The sequence below is a fragment of the Myiozetetes cayanensis genome, unplaced genomic scaffold, assembly GCF_022539395.1.
Source record: "Myiozetetes cayanensis isolate MyiCay16 unplaced genomic scaffold, myiCay2020 scf3, whole genome shotgun sequence".
Taxonomy (NCBI): Eukaryota; Metazoa; Chordata; class Aves; order Passeriformes; family Tyrannidae; genus Myiozetetes; species Myiozetetes cayanensis.
Window position 1 is genome coordinate 40,344,555 of NW_026087521.1, and position 26,513 is coordinate 40,371,067.

At 37.1% G+C, this 26,513-nt stretch overlaps 1 protein-coding gene across 8 annotated transcripts in view; it reads right to left on the reverse strand.

Moving 5' to 3' along the window:
* Positions 1–26,513, reverse strand: part of PPFIA2 (PTPRF interacting protein alpha 2) — a 333,097-nt gene that overhangs the window by 300,142 nt on the left and 6,442 nt on the right. For all 8 annotated transcript variants that reach the window (XM_050324727.1, XM_050324724.1, XM_050324730.1 and 5 more), the window contains exon 2: positions 21,196–21,446. In XM_050324727.1, coding sequence (XP_050180684.1) covers positions 21,196–21,444 — 249 coding nt within the window. In that variant the 5' untranslated portion in view covers positions 21,445–21,446. The remainder of the gene's footprint in view (positions 1–21,195; positions 21,447–26,513) is intronic.

The following is a 26,513-nucleotide window of genomic DNA, read 5'->3' on the forward strand; positions in this document are numbered from 1 at the left end:
CTCTACAAATGGGAGGAGAGCAGCCACAACCATTTTACTACCACTCCCTCTTATTCCTCCTGCTGCTTTCATGTAACTTCTTCAAAAAATTTACCTTCATGTGCTGTAGAATCCCACTTCAAAGCTCCTTTACCTGCAAGCAGACTGAGGGCAAAAACATCCTGTTGACAGTGGAAACTATCTGATAACAGATCAGATAGAAGAAGTAACCCAGTAGGCCAACTTCATCCCTGCCACAAGAGCCAGCCCACCAAGCCTTTGCCCTCACACAGCTGTGTGCCTTGCTTTCTCCTTGCCAACTGGTTGCTGTCTCCAGCAACCACTTTGCCAATGTCATCTGTTTCAAGTTAGAGAGACATGAAACTCACTAAGGTTTAGGAAGCCAGCCCTGTGCTTCTTCACCATTCCAGAACATGCAAAACAAGTGTTTCATGGACACAAGAAGTCTGTTTTCTAGAAGTTAAACAACAAAAAAAATAATTAAAAAAGCCCTTGTGATTTTATTCCAATTCAGTTCTAACATTGGTTCTTTACTCCATCATCCACCATGTTTTATTTAATACTAGTTAATTAATATTTCATGACATTAGTAGATACTGCTTTTCTTATTCAAAAGAACTTTCAAAGCAAAACATAAAAATTTTTATCTGCACTGGAGCATATCTTACATCATGTGCCAGAAGCGCTTTTTATAAAATTAAAGAAAAAGAACATTTAGACATGTATTATTTAAAGGAACCTGGAGATAACTGTGTCACACAGCTGTTGATATGGGCTTAAAGCAATAAATCAACAATCTGAGAAAAAGTACACAGCGAAGTTAAGATACAAACTGGTAGTGTCAAATATCCCTCTGCTCACTTCTTGTTTGTCAGCTACTTCTGTACTCAGTTTTAAAATGAGCAAAATGTATCAAATCAGAAACATTTTCACTTCTCAAAAGAGCCAAGATAATAACAGAAAATTTATAAAATAACCAAACTATCAAAAATTACTTATTTGCCACAATCCTTCCTTTTAAACTAGGCAATTTTGTGTCTCTGGAATAGGTCATGTTCCACAAATATTCCACAAACAAACAACATGAGGCTGAACACTTCATGAAGCTGCTGTTTCTATTTATACATAGGGCCATGGGATTTGCTTTAAGCATACGTGAATTACAGTGGGATGGCAGGAACATGAGCCATACTCTACTGTTTCCCTGTACCCACATTGTGTTAAAAACGTGATCTCCAAAGAAAAGCTTTATGTTATTAATAATGATACATAATTTATACCAGACAAACAAAAGGAGCAGAATAGGGAAACTTGCATGCAGATTACCATTAGAACACATTAATAAATTCAGGGCCCTGAAACCAAACTGGTTACAAAGCAACAGCAGAAAGAACCACTGACCCACAAAGGAACCACTTTGCTTGATAAGTTTTTTTATTATTTTTGTTTTGTAATGCTATAAGTTATGCCTTTAAGTATCAGTGTGACTTCCACTTCGCTTGCTACTTCTACTGTCCTCCCTGTGGGCATTTCTCATAGCCCTTCTGCTTCACAGTGTAACAACTGAATGCGTTTGATTTTGTGCCAGAAATATGGGCCATACTTTTGCAAAATCTCTCTTTTTACAGAAGCCTTACCTTGCCTTTTAGAACAACTCACATAATTTTTATTCAGAACTTTATAGTTCAGATTTTTATGATTTTAAGCAGACGATGAAATGTAAGACAAACTTTTGGAAAGAAGTTCATATTAATTTTACTATCCCCAATGTATCATCATAAATAAAGAAACAATTGCATGCCCATCCTTATTTTCACTCATATAGATGGTAAGATACTGTGTTTTATTATTACACATTATTTTCTATGAAATTCTTTTCAACAGAATATTGGTATAATAGGAGTTTTTTCCATTACTTTCAAGACTAAATAAATTACTTTTATTCACATGCAGTTTAACCCTCCCATTCTAATTACACACAAAAAGATTTTTTTCATGACTTCTTGTTTACCTTTCCCAATGTTATCAGTGCTACCATACCACAAAATGCCCACTAGAGTTAAGAGTTTCTAATGGAAAAAAAATCATATTTCATACTATATTACATATTTCACCATTGACTACCAATTTCATTTGTTACTTCAAAATAGATGTCCCTTTTCAATGGTAGTCTTTACATCTTTATTTTCAGCACTTGAGAATGCATGATGTTATTTTCATTGTTAAGTAAATTGTCTGCATTACGACTTTCTTACCTATATGTGTGTAGATAAGAAAGCCTTAATGCAGACAATTTACTTAAAAATGAAAGTCCATTTTACAACTTCATTTGACATAACTTCAAATTATTATATCTTCCTCCTACCTTCCTGATATTTTGGAGCAAGATGCTTTTAACTGCAATGTAAAGTTTTATTGAGAAAAACTTGAAAAAGTTTATTGAGAAAAACTCGAAAAAGTCTTCATTTGCAACAAGATGCACTTCAATTTAAAAAAACAGGAACCTATCAAATTCCTCACCAAGTTTTCTTACTATCGTATCAGCGATGCATTATCATTGCTGACTATACTCGAAGAATCTTACCTCATGTCTAAATTTGCCTTACATCAACTTACAGGTCTTGCTGGGAGACTAATGAATCCATTAGAAAGTAGAAATTTTATCCTTGTAATATTTTTTTCAGATTAAGGTTATTCTCAATTTACCAAGAAATTATTTTTTAAGAAATATCCTTTTAGCATCCAAAGTACAGATAATTTCAATAGATTTGAGACTGAGAGACATCTTACTAACAGACTACCAATTCTGGAATAGAAAATTTAAAATATCTCAAAACACTTTTTGACACATTTTACATTAGCGTGTTACATTTGATTTAGCAACTTCAGTTCCCCATCCAACTCTAGAAGAAAAGATTTACTAGAGATACCATTTTAAGATTTTTTTTGTTCTGTGTTCTGGTTGATTTTGGTGACCATATCCAGCCTTTAAGAAGTTGGTGTTTCATAAACTGGATTATCTGTTCAGATACTATAACATTCCACTAACAGTCATTGTAACCTAAATCTATACTTCAAAAGCTTTTTAGAAAAACATATTCTTTGACCTGAGCTCTATAATGGTAACAGTCCAGTTAGAGTGCTTCTGTAGAAACCACACACATATGTATCATGAGAAGTACTTACATATTCCTGATACAGACTTCTCCCTCTAGGAATAAGGAAGACTTACTGAAGACTTTTTCATTAGTTATGAGGTAAATTAAGTTTGTTGATTGTTTTGTTGTGGTTTTGTTTGTTTGTTTTTGTTTGTTTGTTTTAGTTCTTTTTAGTTTTTTTTCTTTTTAGGTTATATAATTTCATACAAATATTATTACAAGCCAAAAAAATCAAGAAAACAAATTCAGATGATACTACTCCCAGTTTACTTTACATGAAACTGCATTCCTTTGGTGAGGCTCTCACAGGATAAGTGATCTAAACTACAAGCCAAGTCATTATTACAGAAAAGAACAACTTATTTTTAAATAAATCCACTCAGAAGAAAGATGACAGTGTGCAAAGCTACACATATTTGCATAACTCTGCCTAGAAGAGATGAAAGCTAGCATCATGTACTGTGCTCTTTCTATGACCTCTCATACACAATTCAGCATCAGTTTTGAGCAGCCTGAGAAGCCAAAAAATACATCCATTCTCAGCCAATTAATACCCTGTTGGTCAGCCTGTAGGCAGTAAAAAATAACATGGTACACTAGAAACCTACATCTATACCAGGCTTGTATTTTTTAGCATTAAAGCAATGATGCAAAATTACAGGTTTTTAATTTCTCCCAAAATAGACAGTGACTAGATGAGAGTCATAGTTCCTTTTGTAAGAACTTGCTGCAGTGTAGGCTGCTGGCTGCAGAGACTGCAGCTGCTGGCCACTCTGAGCTAATTACTGGCACAGTAAGGAGCACTTACCTAAAGCCAGTGGAAAGGAAATTTGAGGTACAGGGAAAACTGGAGGTTTGGATAACAACTCTGGTTGTATCTAACAGTAAATATGAAGCTTAACATCTTTGAGATATAAAAGGCAGTTTGATAAAAAGATACTTTTAAGGATCTGAGTGGTTTTTTTAAATCAGAGAAAGTGAAAGGGATGCTGCAGATGCCCCAAAGAAAGAGGGCAATCTGTCCCACCAGGACACAAAGTTGCCCTCCTAATATACGCTCATTTGACTGCTGTTATGTGGAGCAGCAAAGACTGTATAAGCCTGCTAACTAGGTTAATCACCCAGCCTCTCGAGTCTTTTAACCTATACGTGTTTTCCAATTTATATTTGGGAGCCGAAAATGAAAGGGGTATGAACAATCTACTGCGTTAAAGGCATCTTTAATAATACTACAGGATTTGTTTTAACAATCTCCTAGAAATTATTCAGAATCACGCAACAATTAAAATGCATCAGATTACTACTTAACAGCACCCTGTACCTTTTTAAATTAGCTAGACAATCTTCACAAATATAATCACTGAACTCTTAGTGGAATTTTTTATTAATTTCCAGAACTGACACTTTTATTATTAGGACTGTCACATTAAGACTGTATCCCAACAACCTAAAATGCTTTGAAAGGAAGGGCAATAATTTTAAAGGGTTAAAATACACATTAAACATCATTTATAGGGATAATAGTACTGTATTTCTTCTCATAAGGATTTTCTTCTTCCTTATTACATGAAGTGCCCTTTATTCTGCATGTTAGACAACCACTAAAACCCTGATGTAACAACAAATTTTAAAATCATAGATGGTTTATAAACTGAAGTTCATTATATCTCCTCAGTCAATTACATGAAGTACCTCTGTTATAATGAAAGAACATGTTAAGCTCTAAACCATCAGGTAAGATCACCTGTGACAAAATTCACTACTATATTGACTAATTTTTATCCCATATGAGGGAATTTCAAGACATTTTAGTTGAGAAGTATTTTTGTTTTAAAATCTCAATGAGAAGTGTAATCCCTAAGAAACCTCACTTATAACCTAACTGGGTATTGATAATAAGACACGCTGCAGTGGGTGAGCAATTGGCTCACAGGTCGAGCACAGAGGGTAATAGTGAATGGGGTGACATCAGAGTAGTGACCTGTCACTAGTGGGGTTCCACAGGGCTCCATCTTGGGCCCTGTGCTCTTCGACATCTTCATAAAGGACTTGGATGCAGGACTGGAAGGGATACTAAGCAAGTTTGCAGATGACCCCAAACTCAGAGGAACTATTGACTCCCTCAAACGCAGGTAGGCCCTGCAGTGAGACCTTGACAAATTAGAGCACTGGGCAATCACCAACCACATGAAGTGTAACAGGGGGAAGTGCTGGATCCTGCACTTGGGATGGGGCAACCCCAGATGTACATATAGACTGGGGAATGAGATGCTGGAAAGCAGTGCCATGGAAAGGGACCTGGGGGTACTGGTTGATGGTGAGTTGAATATGAGTCAGCAGTGCCCTGGCAGCCAGGAAGGCCAACCATGTCCGGGGGGACATCAGGCAAAGCATCTCCAGCTGGTTAAGGGAGGGGATTGTCCTGCTTTGCTCTGCACTGGTGCAGCCTCACCTTGAATACTGTGTGCAGTGTTGGGTACCACAATACAAAACAGACATTAAGTTATTAGAGAGCATCCAAAAGAGAGCCATGAAGATGGTGAAGTGCCTTGAGGAGAAGCCTCATGAGGAGTGGCTGAGGTTACTTGGTCTGTTCAGCCTGGAGAAGAGGAGACTGAGGGAAGACCTTGTTGTGGTCTTCCCCATCCTAACGAGGAGAAGCTGAGGGGCAGGTTCCAACCTCTTCACTCTCGTGACCAGTGACAGGACCCAAGAAAATGGCATGAAGCTGAGTCAGGGGAGGTTTAGGTTAGATATCAGGAGAAGGTTCTTCACTGGGAGGGTGGTTGAGCACTAGAACAGGCTCCCCAAGGAAGTGGTCACAGCACCAAGCCTGACAGAGTTCAAGAAGCTTTTGGATAATACTCTGAGGCACACGGTGTGACTCTTAGGGATGGTCCTGTGTAGGGCCAGGAGTTGGACTTGGATCCTTGTGGGTTCCTTGCAACTCAGCATGTTCTGTGGTTCTGTGGGATGGACTCTGGTGCCAGGGCCTGCCCCAATGGACCCCAGGATCCCAGGAAGCCCCCAGCTCTTGTTGCACCTTGACACTACGTACCCATATGATAAAAACATCTACTGCATTTTTTATTTATATTTTTACAAAATCATAACATGATAAAAATCTACAGTACATACACTACAGAACCACAATAAATATTGACAGCTAATATTTAAAATAAGAAAAATGCTGTATAAATGCCATAAGTATATAACTGAAGCCTCATCTTATATTTTTTGCATTACTCTTGCACTTTCTCTGAATAAAAGACCACAGAAACCTGGCAAGACTGTGTATCAGTACAATTAATTTCTACATTAAATGCACCTACTTAATAGCAAAGCAAATCACTTTCCCGTACAGCTTTGTAATAACCAATGCTGCTAAAGAATTATAGTTGTTCAACTATTTCAGCATACCATTTATGTGGCTCTTTTTTATTGCTTTAAGGCAGCTAGAAATTTTAGACACCTAAACCTAAAAGTAAGAGATGCTCAGAAAAGACAGCAAACCATTCCCTTATTTGTTAAAGGCTATGGTCCAAAATTAAGTAGAAAATTTAAAGACACCTAAATGGAATAAGTATGAGATACAGAAAGAAAAGTTTTGCAAAAAGACTACAACATAAACTTTTTTTTTTTGAGAAAGCTTAGTGAAAGAAGGAAAAATTGAAAAGTATCTTGCTTTCTTAGCTGTCTCATGAATAGTTTCCACATGCTAAAACCTACAGTGCTTTTTCGCCTGTAGCATAAATCAGAACTTTCAGCTTTGCTTAATGTCACATTAAACCTTCCTGGTTGGTGCACGGGTTATCTTTCTCTATTTGTTAACACTAATTTGTTCCTCATCTCCTCCTTCCAAAGTGACTTAAAAGCTTTATTGTAACAGGCTTCTTGATAAATCTGTGCTCCTATGTTTGAACAAGATAAGCTATTTAAATCTCATATCAGAACGTCCACATATCTACTCCAAAAGTCATCTCAAAGTTTTATTTAAAACACTTTTTCAGCCTAGTTTGAAACAGTATACCTTAACAGAGCTCAATAGTAAGACATTAGTATAATGTACATCATGGTGTATGGAGAGCTTGTGTTTTCTTTAGTGACAGAGGAGATGAATGACCAGTTAGATTAAAGCATGGGCTACATCTTAGAAGTATTAAAAAGTAAAGAAACTGAAAGGAAACCATTTCAAAAATCTGACAGACAGCAAATTCCAGGGACGGACCTATGGTTTCATAGGGCATCAGAGGGAGACCTAAGTACTCCTGACTATTGCTATTCCTTACTGCTTTGTTTAAATTATTAAGCAGGTAGTTAGAAGTACAAAGTTACATTATTTGTAACTTACTAGAATTGTATGTGCACTTTTATCCTGTAAGCACAAGTTATTATACCTTTCAAAGAAGGTTGCTCTTTCAAAACATGGCCGCTCATTTCTAATTTAAAAAGGTACATTTTCTAATTAGGTACCTGTCTTTTACAGTAACTTTCAAAATGGGTATAATTTAAAAATGAAATAAAAATGACACAACAATGTTTGATTTTTTTTTTTTAACTCATATAATACATGAGAGATATAGGCTTTAAGCTATTTAAGACCTTTTTCCTTTAAAAAAATGCACTGCCTCAACATCTTCAGCTTCACTTTGCAGGAGACGGGAGACAGTTTAGAACAAGAAAAGCATATGTGCAATCTACAAAGGCAATTTGTTAATCACTGACTTAATGTGGTTGTAAGATGACTCTCGATTTTCCTGCATTGAAAATAAGAAATTTTCTACAGTGGGTTGTCTCCTCACTCCTTGATGCAATTGCTCCTCAGTCCTACTGTAGAAATGCAGATTAACTTTTTAATTAAATTGTTAAATTTTTTATTTAAAGTAAACATGGAAGTGTCTCTTATCTGTTTGAGATAGGAAAAAATACAAGTTTTTCAATTTTTCAGAGGAGGCAATTTAATATGAAGGAAAAGAGCCATCTTCTATAGGGGACAGATAGACAAATGTAGGATTTCATAATTTCAGGGGTATTCTTACCAACAAATAGGTTGTATAAAAAAAACCCCAGAACATGTAACTGATCTGCAGAAGTAGCATGTTAATTTCCAGGTTTACCGTGATACAGGACACTGCAAAAGTATGAAACATTATTAAACATCATGTTATATTTTGAAACGTAAACTGGCAGCCTGCTTCAATTAGTTGAAACTAAACTTTACAAAAATGCCATGAGGTAAGAATTTAGAGACCATCCTATCTATTATTCTCAATGTACTCCAACCACTTTGATGAAGTTACAAACCTTTTAATTATAGCCTGTTCACTTTCTTTCATCTTCATGTGCCCAGTAATGCTGAATACCTCATAGCTACTAAATGAAAAATATGGTTGTCCATTCCTCCTATGCCCAAAATGTGGAAGGAACTACAAGGTATCACTTTAGTTCACTGAAGTGCAGATTAACAGAATGTGATAGAATAAGCTTCAAAGTTCTCTATACAAAGCTTATGGTCCTGTGCAGTTTCAGAAGGTCTTAAAGGCCAATTACCTCTGAAATCCCAAACAGAATATTAATTAGATTTCCAAGCCAAAAGGTTGGTACATGTCATATTAGTCATAGGAAAGCCATTATGATTTGATTCAAAAATAAAGCCACTAATGTCAAATGCAGTGTATTAATTATTTTTGGTGACAAAGCTTTAGGAGACCAGACTGCTTAGATGTGTATGAGCAGAGAAATCCCCTTAAATAATTCACTGGAAGTTTCTTAAATAAACCAGATGCAAAACATCTACCTTTTGGAAATTTATATGGCCATATAGGCTGAGTTTAATTTAAAAATAAAGGTGAAACCATTTGATTTTAAACTACAGAACAACGACAAATTAAATAGAAACATGCCCTCCTTTTTTTCTAAATATTTTGCCTTTAGAAAAACAGATTAACAAGATCAAACCATACCGTAGTATTTTCTCTTCTATTTTCTCTCAAGTTATGAACAAAGGCAATGAACTCTGCCACTGAATAATAAGTAAATTTGGAATCAGCATATTGGACCAGGAAGTCTTTTTCAGACAGAAAGGTAACAAGAGACATAATTGTTGTGGAAGGTAAAATAACCACCATGTGTTGTTTTACCAAAACAGAAGAGAAATTGGCAAATAGGAATTTTTACACCTTTGTGAAATACTGATCTATTTTATCTCTCATAAAAAAATAAAAACCACACACATACGTAAACATTGTCCTAAAATAATAATTACCAAAATTGTAATGTGAATGGCTAGCCAGAGTCATAGCTACTCTTCTTTCTAAAATCATCATAGTTACACAAGGAAGAAGAATCCAGTGAAATAGACAATGGTAAGTAACAGTGCATGTTCATGTTCATTTTACTGTTCCGAAATTAAAGTTTAGCAGTTAACTGCTTTAAAAATTTAATTTCTAATAGACCGTTTTTACCTTCTACACTATAGAGGGGAATTTTTGTTGTGATTTCCTTGACAAGAAAACCCAGACAAATGCCAAAACTTGCTTTTCAGTTCAGCTGCAGTGTTTTATTCCAGCTGAAGGTGATTTTTTTTTCTTTTGAAATAGGCAAATTCAAAACAGAAGACTGTTTTTAAGCGAAAACTACAAACATTTCATTAAGGTGTTCAAAAATATTTCCATGTCTGTAAAACAAGTCTTTACATTTTCCAAAGTTAGTTTTTTTCTTAGTAAAAACAATAACCCAGTCATGACAAGCTCTGAAAAATAGGTCTGGTTGTCAAAACAACAGTTTTTAGCAAATAACTTCTTTCTTCACAAAATGTAACCTCTGCTGCTAATGCTGAATTCTGTGTTTTCCAAAGATGCCTTTACATTAAATGTTTGCAAAATACTCTTCTAATACTGTGGAAGTAAAGACTGAAAATATTTTAAAGAGTTTCTCTTTCATGGAAAATCCAAACTATGACCTAAAAATAATGTTTTAGATAATAAATAATATTTTATAATTTGATTATGCAATCAGATTGATTTGGGATTTATTTTAAATAAAAACCAATAGAAATATTTGTGCAAAAGCACTTGATTTTTAATAGAAATTCTCAGTCACCAGAAGATGAATTATTACTATAAGAACTGGTCCAGCAATTGTAGTGTATCCAAGATTGGACACGCTCAGCCATCAGTGCTTTATCCTTGTAAACCTACTCTTGAGGTCAATTAAAACTGGCTCCCAACAAATGTGTATATTATGAACACAAAAATTCCTTACAGAAGGCATAAACTGCAGAAGTTTTTTTGAGAAAAAGGTCAGGCACAGGGGAAAAGAACCTCAAGTCTCCAATAGATACAAATATGGATTTAACTAATAGAAATTAAAAGAAAGATCCTGAAGGATACTCAGGGTGCAACATAATAAAATTATGTAATTCATACTACTACATTACAGAATTACCACCCTGTCAGAAAAAGAAATATATTACTCATCTTCAGCATGTTGAGCATCATCCTTTTCAAACTAGATGTCACAAACCATTTAAAATTCTGCTAATGTACAACCTTCCATGTGCATATTCTAATAATATCTACTGTGACTTTGATTTATGCCACAGTTCTTCATACTTAGCACACTTTATACTCATAAAATAACTCACTCCTGGAGGACGATGTACAACAATCATGAGTCACAACTGACTCATGGAAAAAGACAAGGTAGGCAGGTTACTTTCTTACTCAAGGATATGTTCTGTGCAAAAGTGACAACAGAAAAATTTTGCGAAGGCAATGTATAATGTGCTCTTACTCTTCTCAGAAGCAGGATCATTAAGAGAACCACAAAAATATTTTGCATTTGGTAGCATCAATACCTTTTAATTTTTCCTCCTTACTTGGAGAAAACTTGAATGGATGTGTCCACTAAATTTAACTTACTACTGGACATGGCCACATCTGTTTTCAGATTTTTAACTGTATCTGAATTGTAATTAATTAATATCATGTATACATTCTTATATTCAGACAAGCACATTCATGTACAAGATTGGCATGTTTACGAATATCTAAATAGGTTTTTTTGTTGTGGCTGATTTTTCATATAGGTCTTCATGGAGGTGAGAATAGCAGCCAGTGAAGTTCTAAGTGATGAATTTAAAAAAACCCAAACCTAACCAAACAAACAAACAAAAGAAAAAAGCCAAAGCAGGTGGAAGTCCATTCTAGCTATGATTATTTATTTTTAAAAATTCTACATGGACTCAAAACTAAGTAGATCACTTTTGGAACACAAGCACTTCTATTTTAGGATTAGCATATAGGCTGAAGTTGAAAACCTGCCCTGAGCTGCAAATGATGGAAGTCTGGGAAAGCATTTTGGAGATCTCATAGTACAGGGCTTGTCTTTTCCTACCTCTTCTCATTTAGCCTTCGCTTAAACAACTGTTTGTGAGCAGCTGGTATGTGTATACTCTAGAAACAAACTATATGGGGTAAAGACCTCGGCTATACTTGCCTATATGTTACAGCTGAGGTCATTCTCCCATCTCCAGAAAAATCAAACAGAGATCTGTAAAGTTGTAACAATTCTTAAAGTATAGGTCTAGAAAATTTATGCTTTACATTCAGTTCAGTGCCATATGAATATTTTTTGTTTGTTCAAACAATTAGTGAGAAAGAAGAATTTTATTCTTATCTGGATGTCATCTTTAAAATAAATCTATAAACATCTGTAAGTGTAAACTCTTTCTTTTTTAAACTAGTAGTGAAAGAAATCTTTTGTGACTGCTTTAAGGGGATTCTTAGCACATCATTATCATCATGCCAATTAGATAGCAGAGAAAAGTTACTTTGAAAAACAAAGAGACATCATGCTGAAGGACTCAAAAATGAAGCACTGGATTAAGACAAGTAGCATCATAGATGTTTCATTCATATCTATCTGCTAGTATTATCCTGGAAGATAAGTACTTTCTGGTTTATTCTGCCCAGGCAAAAGTGATTCCTCTCACTTCTATTCCTGTAATGTCTGAGAATACAAATAATGACTAGCTACAAAGAATTTCTTTTTCTGTATCTTCTAACATATATCAGGACATTGATTTTTCTATTACCTTAAATTGTTACTTATCTTCTTGTAACTCTAGCTATCACAGGTCTGTAATGCACAAGTAAGAAGCAAAATTAACATAGACGAATTCAAACAGAAAAAAGGTATCAGTGCATGATGGTTCAGATTCAAACATGACTAAATTATGAAGAATTGTACCCAGCCAAAACAGTGAAATCAGAAATACATATAGTGATATTTTTAGTGGCAAATGCACATATTTTTGCAAGTCTGATTCGGTTTATTTGAGATCCTGTGTAACCATTTGTTTTGGAAGTCAAATTATCAACTTTCAGACTTAACTGTAGGTTCCCAAGTAATTTTCATTGATCCTTATAAAGTATGCAGAAGTTTCTGTTTGCATGGAAAAAACCCCATCTACCCATTCACAGTACTTTTTCTGAAGACTTAATCTGAGAATTTATAAAGGCTCAGACACGTTCAGTTTGTGAAAAACTGCTGCTTCTTGAAAGCATTTGTTGAAATTTATGATACTCTCATGAGCCTTATTTTGATAGTGAGAGTGTCCAGGAGCACTTCTGATCACATAATCACAGACTCAATTGGGTTGGAAAAGACCTCTGAGATCACTAAGTCCAACTTGTGACCTAACACCATCATGTCAACTAGACCATGGCACTAAGTGTCATATCCAGTCTTTCCTTAAATACCTCCAGGAACAGTGACTCCACCACCTCCCTGGGAAGTCCATTCCAATGTCTATTCACCCTTTTGGTGAAGAAATTCTTCCTAATGTCCAGTTTAAACATCCTGTGGTGCAGCCTAAGACTATGTAATCTCTTCCTGTTGCTGACTGCCTGGGAGAAGAGGTCAATCCCTACCTGGCTACAACCTCCTTTCAGGCAGTTGTAGAGAGCAATAAGGTCTCCTTTTCTCCAGACTAAACAAACTCAGCTCCCTCAGCCACTCTTCATCAGACTTGTGCTCCAGACCCTTCACCAGCTCTGTTGCCCTTCTCTGGACAAGCTCCAGCACCTCAATGTCCTTCTTGTAGTGATGGGCCCAGAACAACACAGCACTTGAGGTGTTGCCTTACCAGTGCCAAGTATAGAGGGACAATCACTTCCCTAGTGCTGCTGGCCACACTATTTCTGATACAAGCCAGCCTGGCATTGGCCTTCTTGGTCACCTGGGCACAGAGCTAGCTCACAGTCAGGCAGCTGACAAGCAGCACCACCAGGTTACTCTCTTCCCTTTGCTCAGCTTGCTCCTTAATTACTTGCTCTTTAAGGAGCATTTCTGTCACTGATGGAAATAAATAGAAAAACCTCTCTACTGACTTTCATGAACTCTGCCTTAGGACTCTTCTTCCTGTGCAGGCTGACTTTCGCTCTACCCTTCTTACAGAGTTCTACCATTTTGATGCAGAAGTATGGTTTATCTACTTGTAGATCACCTTTTCCTTATCATTCCTTCCCTTTATTTACTGCTATGTTCCCTTCTGCTTACAGTCTCAGAGAAAAAACAAATCTGTAATTTTGGTTACTTCATAATTTGAAATAAACCAACATACAACAAAAAACCTTACTTTAGGTCTCCAAGATTTATTTAATATTGTATGTTTTGACAGATGATTCACTGTCATAACAAATTGACTGTCACGGTGTAATTGGGATTTTTTTAGAACACATACATGGTAAAGAATGCAGTTGAACAATAATAATAATAATAAAATTAAATAATTTTAAAAAACCAAACACAAAACCAAAAAAACAAAGCCTGTAATCTGATACTAACTAGGAAAAAACCCTATACTTAAAGTATAAGATATACTCAGCAAATGATGATTTGGAGCAGATTCTTGAGTAGACTGTAGAAATGTTATATTATATAAAATAAGGCTACTGATCTACCTGGCCCTTAACTTCTACCCCTAAAAGTTCACATTCCTGGGGATCATATGAAAGAGACATATTCATCAATACAAACAAACCTCTTGTCTTCAGAGTCAACAGGAAAACTCCACAGATTTCAGTGATAGCTAAATTATCCATACTTTAGGAAAAAAAAATTCCCTAACATAATTTTATGGTTTTGTGTAAATACTCATTAGTACAGGTAAATATTTGTTATGATAGAAGATAGACTGAATAAGACATTTCTAGAAGTCTCAAATATTTCTGTATTTCCCTTGATTTTAATAGAGAATTATAAAGGAAGGAATATGTGTTTTCAAGATGTTCTTGGATTATGTCTCAGCCTCTACCATCCACTTTCAAGGACATGAGTAAAGATTATACTAACAGAGGTAAGCTTTATAAAATCGGATTCTTTTTTCCAACTTTTCTTCCCTGTATAACAGGATAGTTCAGTTGGAAGAGACCTACAAGGATCATTTAGTCCAACTGCCTGACCACTTCAGGGCTGACCCAGTTAAATCATACTATTAAGGCCATTGTCAATATGCCTCTTAAACACTTGGAGGAATGACTATAGCTGTTATGAAAACTACGGTCTCTACAATTCAGTGGCAACTGCTACTTTTACAGGGACATGCATAACCATCTGTGTTCTATTCTGTTGACCAGCACCATTATAATTTTATAACATCTGTCTCTATAAGCATTCAGACAAATGAGCCATCAACAGTTAATGCAGCAGTTGATGTACCTGGTTCAAGCTAAAATAATTATTATCAATGTTTATGAAGGAGATGTAGAGTGAAATGGGAGTACATAGTCTTGTTGCTAGCTTCAGGCATTCATCACATGCTCCTCCTGCTCTAAATATTTATGTTTCTGTCTTTTTTTCTTATATCCCAGTTTTTTCTTCACTGAATTGTTGCATCAGTCTTCTTCAGTCATCAAGTACTCATTACAAAGTCCAAAGCTTTTAGGAGAAAATCTCCTGCTTATAAATGCTTTGCGATATGCTATTGAATAAACAGAACTTTACAACAGCAAGGAAATAAACTCATATTTGAAAAGAATTCAAATTATTACTTGTATGTATAATCATACCTGTGATTGTGCTCTGTTGGCAATATGATGACAATTTTTAAAAAAAGGGTAGTCTACAGATGACTCAGGTAAAGCATTGTCTTACTTACACCACCAATACAGTCAGTCTGTCTTTTAACAATAAAATTCCAATTTGTTTATGAAAATATTTCTGTTCATTTTTAGTAATCTAAACTGATTTTGGCAGCCAGAAAGACTTGCTACTTGCACTGATTTTAGTGGGAACTGCATAGGTTCAGAACACCTAAAAATCATGACATTTTTATTTAGTAGCCTGAACAATTTTTCTCTATGACACTACAAATTTAGAGATAGCAACAAATACTGGGTTAAACTTCAATTTTTACACATGAATATTGAGTGTCTCACTGGAGCTCTGAGACAGAAAACTTGGAATTTTTTGCCTCAGACACGTAGAATAGATCTCAGTTTCACTCCTTGGAATTCTTTTTAAATTAATCCCTGGAAATGTGAGGAAAAATGCATAATTTTGCTGTATAAAGAAATATACAGAAGTCCTTCACACAAGAGGATGTTTTTAGTACTGCAAAAAAAGTACTGATTATTCATTCAAATATACAGGATGCCATTTGTACTCTATGTTCTTCAGCATAGCCAGAAAGAAATAAATGAAGGAAAAAAGCCATCATTCCATCTTCATCATAAGAACAAGAAATGTTTTAAAAACAATACTGTGGGTCAGGCTATTATTTTCACCCAAACAGTAAAGAGCAACATTCTCTTATCAAGTGTCCAACCTTAAATGAGCAAAATCTACTTTAATTATTACTATTTAAAAATCTCTGTATATTTTCCTAGTGGGTTATTTTATTTTTATATCTATGTCATTTTATGTGTCTATATGTATGCCACTATGTTGTATCCACACACTGTAAGCACAAACATTTAAAGAGAAAACACAACCTCAGAATAAGCCCCTACTGACCTATTGTTGTCTCCTTACACCTTCCTTGTCCATGCTAGTAAAACATTCACTGTTCATTGTATTGAAAGAAACTGCAAGGCTCTCAACAAAATTCTCTAATCATAGTCCTATTAAAGGTTAACATTGATCACATTACATAAACTGGTTCAATAAAACAAGGTCATTACTTTTCCCTCTTTGGATTTTCCCTTCTATCATGCCTCCAGTAAGCATTTATTTCTAAATGAGTGGTATCCTATTAGAGGAAATAAAACCTTAGTGATTAGCAGTATGTTTCTACTACTGATTTTATTACTGAATTATTGTAGCTAACAATTACAATTTAGTTGAAATCTATGGGGTGCCAGTGGACATAAAAGGATTCTTTTTTAACATTGCAGTCCCACATTCCAAACAATTCTACTATCTATATCCAAAAAGAACAGATTATTAGAGAGAAAAAAATACTTTTGCAACATCTTAAAGAATTTAAACTTAATTAGAACTAGGTGTTTAGAACTCCATAAGAGAGTTTCACTACAATACCAATATACTCTAACTTGCTGAAAATAAATAAAATAAATCTTTTAAAAACCAAAATGGATTTCCAATGGCCTCTCTCTCAGTACAAATTATTCAATTATCTCTACCAAAGAATAACATATTTGGGCTGCTTTAGTTTTTTAAGGTCCATTTTAAAGGCAGGGGTTTTATACCCATGCACAATAAAATTCAAGTCATATAAGATTAACTATCTAAAAATTAAGCAAACAAGCTAGGCACTGAGCTCCAACCACAGCACTCAAGTTGTAGAAGGCAAAAGCAGGAACTGGGAGAATGAAGAACTGCTCACTGTAGGAGAAGAGCAGATTTAAGATTATCTACATCTAAGAAACCTGAGGGTGAATAAATCCATGGGAGCTGATAAGATGCATCCCCAGGTGGTGGATGAAGTGTCTAAGCCACTGTCCATCTTACTTGAAAAGTCGTGTCAGCTTTGTGAAGTTCCCACTGACTGGAAAAGCAGAAACATAACCCCATGTTTAAAAAGGGTAGAAAGGAAGAGCCTGGGAATTGAAGAGCTGGAGAGGGACTTGTCACAGGGCAAGGGGGAATGGCTTTATGCTGAAACAGGGTAGGTTTAGATTGGATATCAAGTAGAAATTCTTCACTATGAGGATGGTGAGACACTGTAACAGGTTGCCCAGAGAAGTTGTGGATGCCCCATCCCTGGAATTGTTCAAGGGCAGGTTGGATGGGGTCCTAAGTAACCTGATCTAGGGAGTGGCATTGCTGCCCGTGGCAAGAGGGTTGGAACTAGATGATCTTTAAGGTCCCTTCCAACCCAAACTACTTCTTGATTCTATAACTCAGGCACAGTCTATAGTAAAAAGGAAAAAACCCAACCAAACAAATCCAGAGCATTTCCAGATTTCATGATATGGAATGAATTAACCTTTCTGAAAGGCCTAACTTTCCTATTTTAAAGTGAGTTCCCATGAGATTAATACCGAGAACTTAACTTCTAGTCAGCTTTAATAGTCAGAATGAATGCTACTATAAAAGAAATAGCATAGGTGCAGATTCTGATGATCAGATCAGAAAAGAGTTAATAGTCATTTAGAAAAAAAATCTGCTAACATAAGTGTTCAGTAAAATCCGAACATTCTCATAATATAATATTCAAGAGACTAGGGGCACAAATGGAAACAGGGTTCCTCTGGAACATCAGGAAACACTTTTTACTTTAAGGGTGACTGAACACTGGCACGTGTTGCCTGGAGAAGCTGTGGAGTCTACCTTCGGAGATATTCAAAAGACACAGTCCTGGGCAGCAGTTCTTACTAACCCTGCTGGAGCAGAAGAGTGGGACAAGGTAACCTCCAGAGGTCCCTTCCAATCTCAACTATTCTGTGATTCTGTGAATATTAATTTCATAAGTAATTTACAGAGCAAGTACATTACTAATGAAAAAAATAAACGTACTTGCTAGAGAGTGATGACTTATGAACATCTTCATATAAATAATATCTTGGCATCTTTCATGCCTTGAAACTTTTTTTTGAAAGACTAAAAGAAACACTAAAGTAACCACAAAACAAGCCTAGTTCAACATTGCTAATCAGAGTACATTTATAACTATTATAACTCTTATGATTCCTATGAGTCATTGTAAGTCTTACCATGACATACTTTGTATTTTTCCAGTTTTTCTACAAGGTAACTAATATAGGTGATATTTTCTAGACAATTTAGCTCAGAGAAGATTATGGTGAAATTTGCTTGAGGAAGTTGTAACTGAACATATTCCTCTTTCCACCACCCAAACCATAAGTTACTGTTTCTAAATACAGTTACTAACCTTTTTAGTAAAACAATTCTTTTGTGCTACAGTAAAAAACCTAATTTTACTCCAACAAAATAAAAACACACTGTTAAATATTTAGATCTTATACTTCCCCATTACAGTGGAGTTGTACTGTATTTAGCAATTTTTTTTGCTGGACTCAAAAGTCATGACCTGAGTACAACAAATTCCTGTTGCAAGGAAACATGCATTGCAGATCCAAATACACCTTCCTTAGAGGCTTCTGCTGTCAACAGGAAGCTTTGCAAAGAATAAACAAGATCACTAGTGAACTAGCTTCTTAATAACAGAAGATCTATTATGCACAGAACACTTCTCAGCTTAACTGTATTATCACGTAATTCTCATAGTTAAGTGAAAATGTTCAGACTCATGTTTCATTCTTTGTGTGGAATATTCCCACACTAATAGAATGTCTCCAGAATAAAGTCTGAAATAGAGAACATGGTGGGGTGTTCTGGGTCAAGTTCAGAGGTTAACCAAAGGTAGTATGATAAATAATGTCTTTCACACTACCTTCATCTTGAAAACAGTTTGGGGGTTTTCATTGTGTCTTTGCTTAAAAAAGATGTCATTCCTTCATAATTCAAGACCTTCTTCTGACATCTTCTCATCTTTGTACCATGCAACATCATCCCACTTCTGTTACTTCTGTTATTGTGTACTATCATACTCATTCCCTTAGCTGACTGTTCAACTCAACTTTGCATTGTCCAAAATTTCCACTAGCATGCTACTTCTTGTTGTGGTCAGATTATCAAAAATTGATCTAAAAACACATTCTTAATTAGCTACTACTACTAGCCTCCTTCCATCCTGTCAGTCTACTGTAAGTGAAAAGTTTTCCTCTCTCTCTTTTGTTACTTACCTTACTAATTACTATATTGATTTCTCTTACTTCCCATCTATTAGTAATTTAAATGGGGCAGCTTCGAAAGATACCCATTTTAGGGATACCTTCATTCCCTAACCTAACAAATCTGGTACCAAAGAGCCATGTTGAGTTACTCTGTATAAAGATAATTTTGATAAACCCTAGTCATATTTTTAAGTTAACTTTTTGACATATTATTAGGTTTTTCCCAAAAATAAGTTTAAAGGTCTTTCCTGTTACTACATTTAGTCCAGCTGATCTGTAATTGCCTGCTCATTTTTTCCCTCCTGCCTTAGAAACAGCTATTCAATTAAACATAGATGTTCATAAAGTTAAGACTGCTAACCTAATGGAAATAAAATTTATTTCAATGACAGCACTTAGGAAGACAACTGTATTTCTGTAACTCAAATTTGAAACACATAGTTAACTATACATTGTTCTGACCAGTATAAAAAACTATAGGCATCTACAGTAACTGGCTACAGAATTAACAGCTGCAGCTGTAACAGCATTACCTAATAACTCAACCTTATTGTTTAATGTTACACAGATGCAGATAGTCCTCTCTTCAGATTTCTAGCAACAAATCCTTGAATAAAGGATTTATGCTGTCTTTCACTTATTTTTTTACACTCTTCTACGGAGCAACACAAGCAGAAAAGAAGCTCAACTTCCCACAAATTAGGGAAAAACTAAAAAAAACCCAACTGTACATCAAGATCATCACTGCTCCTTCTTGCTTGTCCCAAGCCAACTGTACTTATTCATTGTCTGGAGCTACTGCTCAAGTCACTAATGCTATTCTTCAAATGATTACAGGGTCTCTCTCTTATTCAGTCCTATTCCAAAATATTCCAGTAACCTACTGAGGTTAGCCCTTAAGCTACTGCTTCTGTTCCCTACTCCAGTGGATGCCTTTTTTTCTTTTCTACCTTTAAAAATGTTCTCACTTGTTTCATTCATCCTTACCACCTCTTTATTCCAACCACATACTGTCTTCATTCCTCCCTAACCACTCTTAACAGGTATAGAACTTGAACCAGGCAGATAAGCCTACAGTCACCTTCTCTAGTGAGTTACAGTGAGAGATGCCAAGAAAAGAACATGGAGAAAAACTGCATTTTGACACATGATATATTTCATATCTCTGGCCACACATATAGACTGAAGTAAGATGTTTCTTTGCTTTTAATTTTAGTATATTAAAGAAATAACTTTATTGATATATAATATTGAAATATACTATCACATTAATATTTTAACTGAAGTAATTTTGAAGTTCCTAAAAAAGACCAAGATAACTTTAGATAATTACATTTATATAATTATTTAAAACTAATTAAATTTAAATATTGAGATAGTTGTTTTTGTGGTATTTTATAGAACCTTATTTAACCTACATAAGTTGTTTTTATTTGGTTTTATAAACTCTTCTTCAGAATAGTACCTAAAAAACATCCTCATTCTTTTCTCTTTGTTCCCACCATTAGATCTTTGATTTAAATGTTCCCTTACCTGTAGTAAATGCTAGAGCAACAGCCAAAAGAACCAGTAGCTACAGGCCTTCATCTTGCTCTCCTTGAAGTCAACTGCTTTACTCCTACTCTTAACTTTAAAGACAGGTTCCATGGAAGTCAAATCATGTACTATTTAATCAGCAGGAGTTCTGCAGCCAACATCAATGGGAGCAAAATTTGGGCCTCAAGGAATAAATACTGATTAGGGTTAAAGTAAGTGGTATTAATTAAAAAAATGGTGAACCTAAACAAAAAAAACCTTTATCAGCTACATACCTGAGGCAGCGCTGAGTTCAGCTGTCGCTGGAGGGAGTCTCTGTCATAGATGACATCCTGTAGGCGTTGCTGTGCAAGTGACAAGCTTTCCTGTGTCTCCCGAAGAGTATCAAGGAGACGGTCCCTTTCATCCAGCATGTTCACCATCAGCTGCTCAAAATGAGAATCCGAGTCCGAGCCACTGCTTTGGGACCCCCGTTGGCTCATCGGGGTGTCCTCATTTATCGTTGGCATCACTTCACACATCATTTCTTTAAAAAGAAAACAAATCAAGGAAAAGCTCTTCAGTACAGAAAACATATGAAGAGATTTCATAAGAGGAATTAACTCTGTCACATGGACACAGTAGATTATTGCATTGTTCCCTCTTTCAGATTTGTGCTCATTGTTAATCAGATGGTCGATAGAGAGGGATTAAATACAGTGACTAATTCAAAACAGCAAAGACTTTGAATGTGCTTCCTAAACTGAAAGAAGACTGGAAGAAGATGAACACCAACAGAACAATTTAAATTAATAGTTTTGCAAATAATACTCTCTTAAAATGACAGAAAATACTTCCTCTGCAATTGTAGTCTCCTTTATGGTTGATTTTCTCCCTTCTCTACTTAATTTCATTGTTGAGTGGTTGGTATTGATGTCAATATCTGCCACTAATTGCCAGATTTTGTCATCCTCTAGGCAATTCTACAGTACAGCTCAGACTAACCATTGATCCCATATCATGCTGCCTTAACACCAGGTTAATCTACTTTTCTATCTAGTTATTCCCACCCTCCGGAGAAATTATTCTCCAGTGAGCTTGTTCAGTAAGAGGTCAAGAACTAGAAATTCTCTGCTAATTACATCCTTGTGATATCTCGTGCAAATTGAATTACCGGAAACAGAATCACTGTTATTTGTTTCTTAATTCTGTCCTGAGCAGAGCAAACAATATCACCTAGTCCCATGCTTCAATTACAAAGTTTCTTATGTAAATCTCAAAACCTGCATTCGTGTATGAGAAGAAGCTTTGGGAATCAGTGGGAGAGTTTGCTGTTGATTAACTGCTTTGTCCACTGTCTGCAGGCCTCTTGAGATGCAGCACTGGCAGCACAGGGAGCCACTGCCTTGCCTCCACGTACCTCTCACGGCCTTACAGAAGCACATTTCACTCAACAAGGGGCCGTCACCCTGTGCAGTGTCTCCTCTCAGCTCCCACCTGTGGCTAACCAGTTTGGGATGGTCAAGTTCAAGGAGAGAAAAGGGATAATTAAAAAATTCCAAGGTCATCTGCCACTTGTTCTGTTTAATCACAACTTTTCAATATGCAGCAGGTGGCCGGAGACCAAGGTCTCTGCATGCCCCTTCTTCAAGACCAAAGTAAACAATTTGGATTGTCCCTGAACTTTTCCTGCTCACAATTGTCAGCATCTCATAGGCTGTGCTTCTTGTCCCAGGGAATTCTCATCAGTGAACATTCATCATTCAAGAAATTACTTCCAATGTCCTACACCTGCAGATGAGGTTTATGGTGTGAGTGGCACAACATACGCACAGACTGGTAGAGCAAGAGTGGTGCAATTTTCCTGTATGCTGGTGAGTGTGTGGGATCAGGCAGGGAAACATCTTGTGCAGACAGCTGCTGCTACCTCAGCACCTTGCATTCAAATAGACAGAAACTCTCCTCTTATAATCATTGTGTGCATGTGGGAAGCCATATATATATATGTGGTTGTAGAGTAGCAATGGAATCTATGAGTTGGATGTTCATGGCACTATTATCCCATCTTGTCCCTCTAAGCTGTTGCATTCCAGGAGGGAAGGGGATCATGCATTGTGCTTATTTTGAATGCCTGGGCTGCATTACCCTGACACAGCACAAGTAACAAACTTTGTCTATGACTAAAACAGCAGAGAAGGCAGGGAATGGGCAGGCAGTTCCTGATGTAGGCAGTTGCTATTTGGAAGTTTTCTCCCACAGCCCATAGCCTCAGGAGAATCTTTAAAAGGTACCGCAGTCCTTGCAGTCAAGACAGGTGATGTACATTGCTTTCTGGAAGTTCAGAGATCAATGCCATTATTCCATCGGAACCGAATGCATCCTCTGCCTTCCCTTACACTAAGAGTGGAGAGAAATATGGAAATGCAGATGCTAACCCAAACCAGATCAGAAATACCAGTAGGGTGTGACAGAAAGGAATGCTTCGACTGTTGCAACAGGGAGGAGCAAGAGAAATGGGAATCCTGGGTTATGTCCTCACACATTTTTTTTTGTGGGAGGCAATGAGGACCCCAAACAACTTTGAAGGGAACCTGGTTTTTCAGAGTGCTCCTGAGTCACCAAGACAGAAAAAAAGAACAAAATTTCAAACAACTGCAGTTTTGTTGTGGAGCTTCCAAAGAAATATTTCTTATAGCACTTCATGAAAGGTATAGTATGCCATACTGTTCTGATTTACTATGATTTGTGTCTTCTTGCCTTTTTGTTTATGTTTGTTTTTTCCCTTTTTTAAACTTTATTTGGCATTTATCACTCTTATACCTGCCAGCAGATGGGATGCTTTCAATGTCTCAAGATGACCACCATTTAACAGTGTCCCCAGGAAAGACTTTCAGCACATGTTGAAAAATAGAGCCACTTCACCAGGACCTTACTGCACTCTTTATGAATTTTCTTCTTGATAGCAGGAAGAAATCAAAATACTGATCACATTTGAATTCTTAAATTAAGAAAAAAAAGGAAAAAGGGAGGTTTATCAAGAGGTGTTGCAACAAAAGCTAGGGCAGGTAAAGCAGTGAAAGAACTTCAGCAGAAACAGAGTGTCAGCAAACAGACCAATCACAGTTTAGAAGACTGGAAGCTGAGGACAAATAGGAGGGCACATATGCATTTGAATCTTTATATACAAAATGAATTATGTTAGGGAGTTACAAGAGTTCTTGAAGTTTCCTGAGCCTTCTGATGGTATGTGCATGTATTAGTCAATCCTTGGCTAACCACAGGATAATGTGGTTCAGGAGATCACAGAATCACACAGAATCACAGAATCCACTAGGTTGGAAAAGACCTCTGAGATCACCAAGTCCAACCTGTGACCTAACACCACCTTTTCAACTAGACCATGGCACCGAGTGCCACATCCAGTCTTTTCTTAAACACCTCCATGGACAGTGATTCCAGCAACTCCCAGGGCAGCCCATTCCAACACCCAATCACCTTTTCTGTGAAGAACTTCTTCCTAACGTCCAACCTAACCCCCCCCTGCTGCGGCGTAAGACTGTGTCCTCCCTTCCTATTGCTAATTACTTGGAGAAAAGATCAGTACCCACTTGGTTACAACCTCTTTTCAGGAAGTTGTAGAAGGTGATGAGGTCTCCCCTGAGCCTTCTCTTCCCCAGTGCTGCAGGGCGTTGTTGTGGCCAAAGTGCAGGACCCGGCACTTTGACTCATTGAACACCATGCCACTGGATTCAGCACCCCTATCTAGCCTGTCCAGATCCCTCTGCAGAGCCCTCCTACCCTCCAGTAGATCAACACTCCTCTTGAACTTGATGTCATCTGCAAATCTCCTAATGGTAGATTTGATCCCCTCATCCAGATCATCAGTAAAGATATTAAGCAGGACTGGGCCCAACACATCTCTGGGGGACACCACTAGTGACAGGCCAATAACTGGACGCAGCCCTGTTCACCAGCACTCTCTGGGCCGGGCCATCCAGACATTTCCTAACCCAGCACAGAGTGACCCTGTCCAAGCTGTGGACTGCCAGCCCTTCCAGGAGTATGCAATGAAAGAGGGTGTCAAAGGCTTTGCTGAAGTCCAGATAGACCACATCCACAGCCTTCCCCTCATCCATCAGGCGGGTCACCTGATCATAAAAGGAAATCAGATTGGCCAAACAGGACCTGCCCCTCCTAAATCTACACTGGTTGGGTCTGATCCCCCATCCATCCTGTGGGTGCCGTGTGATGGTACTCAAGATGATCTTTTCCATAACCTTGCCAGGCACTGAGGTCAGGTTGACAGGCCTGTAGTTCCTTGGATCCTTCTTCTGGCCCTGCTTACAGATGGGTGTCACACTGGCCAACTTCCAGTCATCTGGGACCTCCCCGGTGAGCTAGGATTGATGATAAATGACGGAGAGTGGCTTGGTGAGCTCTTTTGCCAGCTCTCTCATCACTCTACGATGGATCCCCTCTGGTCCCATAGACCTGTGAGCATCTAAGTGGCTCAGCAGGTCACTAGTTGCTTCCTTCTGGATTACAGGGGGTCAATTTAGCTCCCTGTCCCTATCTACCAGCTCAGGAGGCCAGCTGTCCTGAAGATGAGCCATCTTACTGTTGAAAACTGAGGCAAAGAAGGTGTTAAGTACCCCAGCCTTTTCCTCAGCTTTGGTGACCATACTCCTTGCCACATCCAATTAAGAACGGATGCTTTCCTTGCCCTTCCTTTTGCTATGAATGTATCTATAAAAACACTTTTTATTATCCTCTACAGAAGTGGTCAGATTAAGTTCTAATTAAGCTTTCACCTTTCTAATTTCCTCTCTGCATGACCTAACAACATCCTCAAAACACTTTCTGAGTTGCTTGCCCCTTTTTCGTTCTTTTTTTCCCCTTAGTTCTTGCAAAAGCTCCCTGTCCATCCAGGCCAGTCTTCTCTCCTGCTGGCTCATCTTTCAGCACATAAGGACAACCTGCTCCTGCGCCTTCAGGATTTCTTTCTTGAAGTATGTATATTTCTTTCTTGAAGTATGTGTGTGTGTATATATATATATATATACTTTCTTGAAGTATGTGTGTGTATATATATATATCCTATATATATACATATCCTTCCTAGACCCCTTTGTTTTTAAGGGTTGTTTCCCAGCCCTTGAATCAGCATCCTGATTCAGCTGAAGTCTGCCTCTGGAAGTCCAGGATTGAGGTTTTGTTGATGGCCCTCCTTGTTTCACTGAGTATTGAAAACTCTGTTATTTCACTGTCACTTTACCACAGATGGTCTCCAACCACCACATCTCCCACCAGCCCTCCTCTGTGTGTAAACAGCAGGTCTAGCAGGGCCCCACCCCGGCACACTCGATCACCAGCTGCAACAAGAAGCTACCCTCCATAGAATCCAAGAACCTCCTCACTGGAGGGAGGAGGACTGCCTCTTGTCTGATGTGCTGAGTTCCCAGTAGACATCTGGCAGGTTAAAGTCTCCCAAAGACTGGTGATCTTGAAACATCTTGAAACATCTGCCAGCTGTTTACAGAATAACTCATCTGCCTCTTCATTCTGGTTGGGTGGTCTACAACAGACTCCCACTGGGGTGTCAGCCTCGTTGACC